The following is a 4,822-nucleotide window of genomic DNA, read 5'->3' as shown; positions in this document are numbered from 1 at the left end:
AGGTAATAATCTGCACTTTGACTTAAATAAATCATAAGCAATTTATGTTATCGTTGTATGACCTCATTTTTTATTTCAGATGGTATCCCCTTAAAAGGGATTATACTCCGAATAACTATTTTAAATAGTATAGTATATTTAACAAATACTCCGTTTTACCAAGATGACAATACATATATACATTGGCTACCAGTCCATTGCACAATAAGCATGCTTCATTATTGAATATGCCTGTGCAAATTCAATTTCATTTTAACACATTTCATGTCACGATCGCCTTTCTTCACCCAGTGTTTTTCACTGTATCTATTGGTACATAGGAAAGCAGCATGTAGTATGTTCACTAAATGCTCATGTCACTTATCAGGTGAACGCCTACCTTTCAGGTTCTCTACCAGATTCACTGTTGAAGCAATGGATCTTGTTCCTTGAATCCTCACAAACAGAGCATCCAGGCCGCTTATAACAACCATCCTTAGTGGTCTCTAATGAGCAAAGGTCGCGGGGGAGGTCAAGTGTATGGACAGCGCCATATGATAACCCTGTTTGTCCACCATAAACATAAATACGGCTGCCAATGGCAACTGCAGCAATATCCTTACTGATAAAAGGCTGATCACCAACTGAGTATTCTAATAAATAAGAAATTTAATTAAAAGCTGAACATTTTTGTGGAGAGATGCATCCTATGCAAGAGATAAGTAACTACATTAGTGTGTACAATTACAATAACGATGATGGCTGGGGGCTGATTACTACAACAATAACAAAGCATTGAGTTCGGTGTTTATGGTAATATTGGAAACAATAAAAAAAAAATCACAGCAAATTTTTAAAACTCTGAATTGTTAATAATACTAAAATATACTAAAATTAATATTAATTAATATTATTGTGAAAAATGTCATGAAAAAAAAAAAACGAAAAAAAAAAACATACCTGATAAATTAAGCCACTGGTTGCACATGTATCTGTAAGCTAACATGGAAGAGGTGAAGCCAAAGTTATCATTCGATCCACCCAATACAATCATATGATTCTGAACACTAACAGCAGAATGAAACACATGAGCTGAAATCTGAAAAATTTAAATAAATTTTGCTCAAACTAAATTCCCATTGATAGATTTTGTTTCTATTGGCACTTTATACCACACCAAACATGATATATTTACTAAGCACTGCCCTTATATATAATTATTTGCATCACAATACAATATCCTAACATATATTAATACCATATTGCAATGAATCGGTAACTTACAGATTCCTCATTTGGTAGAATACTCCAGTGTTCAGTTGGAATGTGTAAAACATACAGCAGATCTGAAATCTGGGTTTTATTTACATGAAAAGTGTATCCTCCAAAGACATACACCGATTGTGTCTTCTCATCATATACAGAGGAGTGGCCAAAAACACCTAAAAAGAGACAAAAAAAAACATGTTATTGTTCAAAGAGTTTCTACATAAGTCAGGCCCGTTTTCGGTGTGATTTAAACATGCCAATTCTCAGAAAATATTTTCTAATTGTATTATATTACCACCCTGTCTCTTATACACATCTAGATGTGTATAAGAGACAGCTACAGAACGGAGTGCGTCAAAACGAGTGTTTGTTAATTTTTAGTGATAATCAAACGTTGTAGAATAACTGACTTTTTTTCGTCCGCTGTTGCAAAGAAGAAAACGACAGATAGTCCTGGTGGGTTATTGATTTTAAAATCAATAAGCCTAGCCTAGATGTTTACCAGCTAGGTTCGCTCCTCGTTCATTTAGATACAGAACCCCGACGACAACAAACTAGTGTAGGCCTAGGTTTCTAAGTACAGTAGAACGTACTACAGGTAAGCCTACTATGCCTAGGCTTTAGTTGTAAAAGTTGAAGTGCATGTACAGGATGCGCCATAGGCCTATATTTAAAAAAATACATTTTGTTAATCATTATTGGTTGGCCTGGGACGGACCTAGGCAGACAGGCCAGCTTTACCGTCAGAAGTCCTGGGATTCGACGATGGTCCTTGCACGTTTACAAACGCCATTGATTAGAATGAAAATAGAGGCGCTGAATTTCATTTTTTTTTTTTATTTTTATGAAAGATATAATTTATCGAACATTTATCTACATAAAAACAAGAATAATATTGTAGAAATTGTATTTCTAAAGATGCATATAATTCATATTTCATTTTATAGACAATAAATATTCAGTAAGATATACTAAAAACGATTATTAATTCTGAAATGTGCATCTCAGCTATTATTAATCAGTAGTCTATGTATTATGTTATAAATAATTTCGAATTATGCTATATTTTGGGCTCTGACTTAATTTAACGATGGCCCTATCAGTTACAATAACAGTATTTGTGCTTTTTGTAGCCATGTAGTAAAATAGTACTATTATTGTGAGAATCAAGAAGAAGTAGTAGAAGAAGAAGAAGAAGAGGAGGAGGAGGAGGAGGAGGAAAAAGACGAATAGCTTTTTTTTTGTTTAATAATAAACGTGTTGAGTATATGATATTGATTATGCGATGAGCTTTTTTTTTATCTTTTGGTGTGATTTAAACATGCCAATTCTCAGAAAATATTTTCTAATTGTATTATATTACCACCTTATCATTACATGAAAACCTTTTCATTACATGATCTTTTTCAAAACATAGGTCAAACTGCTTTTATAACATTATTATAAACCAATTAAACACAAATTTTTATCTTTTGGTGTGATTTAAACATGCCAATTCTCAGAAAATATTTTCTAATTGTATTATATTACCACCTTATCATTACATGAAAACCTTTTCATTACATGATCTTTTTCAAAACATAGGTCAATCTCCGATCTGTCCACGGGCCGCCAACTAGTGCTGTTGGTAAGAGTTTCGTAAGTGGGGCTGGCCTAAGCTCTGCTAAGCTGGCCTAACGTTCAGGGGTGGCGGGGGGGGGAGCACAATTCGTCGGGGAGAAAAAAAAATTATATATATTTTTTACATATTAGTAGACTCTAATATCGATTTAATAAGCCTTTGAAACCCCTGAATTTTCAAAATTTTCGGGGGCTTAATCCCAGGACCACTTTTGGAACCTATTAATTGAAGCTCGACCACGGCCACTTTGCTTTCTTTGGGGGAATCTGGCCCCTCGTCGGGAAACCCCCGACTAAATACAAGACAGCACGATGACTGACTGCATATTCTGCCACGACCCTGTTTTATTGACTGTCCTTAAATTTGTTCCTACATTTTGTATTAAAGGCAATGTGGGTATCATGACTTAAACTTACCTGTTGGTGAAATTCCTGTTGTGTCCACTTGGATCCAAGGTCGGTTCCCCAAAGGATAAGGATATTTCCATGTAGCATTCATAAGGCCATTGTCAGGGGAGTATCCTCCTATCAAAAGAAGATAATTTGATCCTGGGGAAGTGCCCCTAATTCTGGTGAGTGTATGCCCAGCAACAGCTGGTCGCCTCTGTTCCACGGCTATCTGCAAGTCCAAGCAATCCGTAGGTAGATATAATTACAATATACTAAATTGATATCACCATCATTATTACTTTTATTTAAATTTTTAAAAATACTAATAGAAATTTGTGAAGAAACCTGTACAAAAACATTTTGCACAACATTCACACATTAAGATATCCCTTAATACTGTACATGAGATCTCACACATTAAATGTACAAATCTCAGAGTGTAAAACTCTCACACACTAAGTGTAGAACTCTCACACATTAAATGTTCAACTTTCACATATAAAACTTTCAAACCTTTTGCATACATTAGAAAAATTACAGTATAGCCCTATAGTAAAACATGTAATGCAAAAGCTCATGCAGATGAACATGAAACATTTTCTTGAATTCACATTAGCTAAAGGCCTACTCAGAATTATAATTGCAATACCTGGATTTTATAAATTGATATAACTGTGCCTGCACTGTATATTAAAATGATGTTTTATACTGAATCAAGACAATTCAAAAATTGAAGTATTTCAGGCTGGATACTCAAGATATGGGTAAATACTTTCATTACTTGGTAGTGGCTAGATGTGCATGCATTGAATAACACCACTGATTAAAAATATATGGTAAAAAAAATTGTGTGGGATTGAATGCACAAAAGTTAAAAAGATGAAAAGAAATGGATTGTAGGCGGCAAAGCGACAATACACAAAGTACCTCAAGAACTCGATTTGTTAAAAGCTGAATGTTTCTCTGAAAATGGGAAAGCAAGAAGAAAAGAGATGCGACATTTACAATGTAAGAAAATTAGTGGAAAGATTAAGAGTCTGTCTCTTATACACATCTAGATGTGTATAAGAGACAGCTTTATACCACACCAAACATGATATATTTACTAAGCACTGCCCTTATATATAATTATTTGCATCACAATACAATATCCTAACATATATTAATACCATATTGCAATGAATCGGTAACTTACAGATTCCTCATTTGGTAGAATACTCCAGTGTTCAGTTGGAATGTGTAAAACATACAGCAGATCTGAAATCTGGGTTTTATTTACATGAAAAGTGTATCCTCCAAAGACATACACCGATTGTGTCTTCTCATCATATACAGAGGAGTGGCCAAAAACACCTAAAAAGAGACAAAAAAAAACATGTTATTGTTCAAAGAGTTTCAGGCCCGTACCCAGGGGGGGTTTTTATGGTTCGGGCGAATCCCCCTTTTCTAGCGAACCCCCCTGTTTTCTAGCGAACCCCCTCAAATTTTTGAATGAGTCCCACCCGTTTTTAAATTGTAGCCTGCATTACAAGCCTACATTCATAGAATATCTCAGCTTCAGAAG

The 4,822-nt window shown here is 34.6% G+C and overlaps 1 protein-coding gene across 1 annotated transcript in view; it reads right to left on the bottom strand.

Moving 5' to 3' along the window:
* The window catches only part of LOC117101038 (multiple epidermal growth factor-like domains protein 8), a 43,694-nt gene that overhangs the window by 7,975 nt on the left and 30,897 nt on the right, over positions 1 to 4,822 (bottom strand). The window contains exons 20-24 of the mRNA XM_033240903.1: positions 4,454 to 4,611; positions 3,286 to 3,487; positions 1,264 to 1,421; positions 940 to 1,078; positions 380 to 632 (exon numbers count right to left, since the gene is read on the bottom strand). Coding sequence (XP_033096794.1) covers positions 380 to 632; positions 940 to 1,078; positions 1,264 to 1,421; positions 3,286 to 3,487; positions 4,454 to 4,611 — 910 coding nt within the window. The remainder of the gene's footprint in view (positions 1 to 379; positions 633 to 939; positions 1,079 to 1,263; positions 1,422 to 3,285; positions 3,488 to 4,453; positions 4,612 to 4,822) is intronic.

This window comes from Anneissia japonica, unplaced genomic scaffold (assembly GCF_011630105.1).
Source record: "Anneissia japonica isolate Jap-2015-1 unplaced genomic scaffold, ASM1163010v1 scaffold1785_len1016330_cov206, whole genome shotgun sequence".
NCBI lineage: Eukaryota > Metazoa > Echinodermata > Crinoidea > Comatulida > Comatulidae > Anneissia > Anneissia japonica.
The sequence above is the reverse complement of the archived record's forward strand: the minus strand, read 5'-3'. Positions and strand labels throughout refer to the sequence as shown.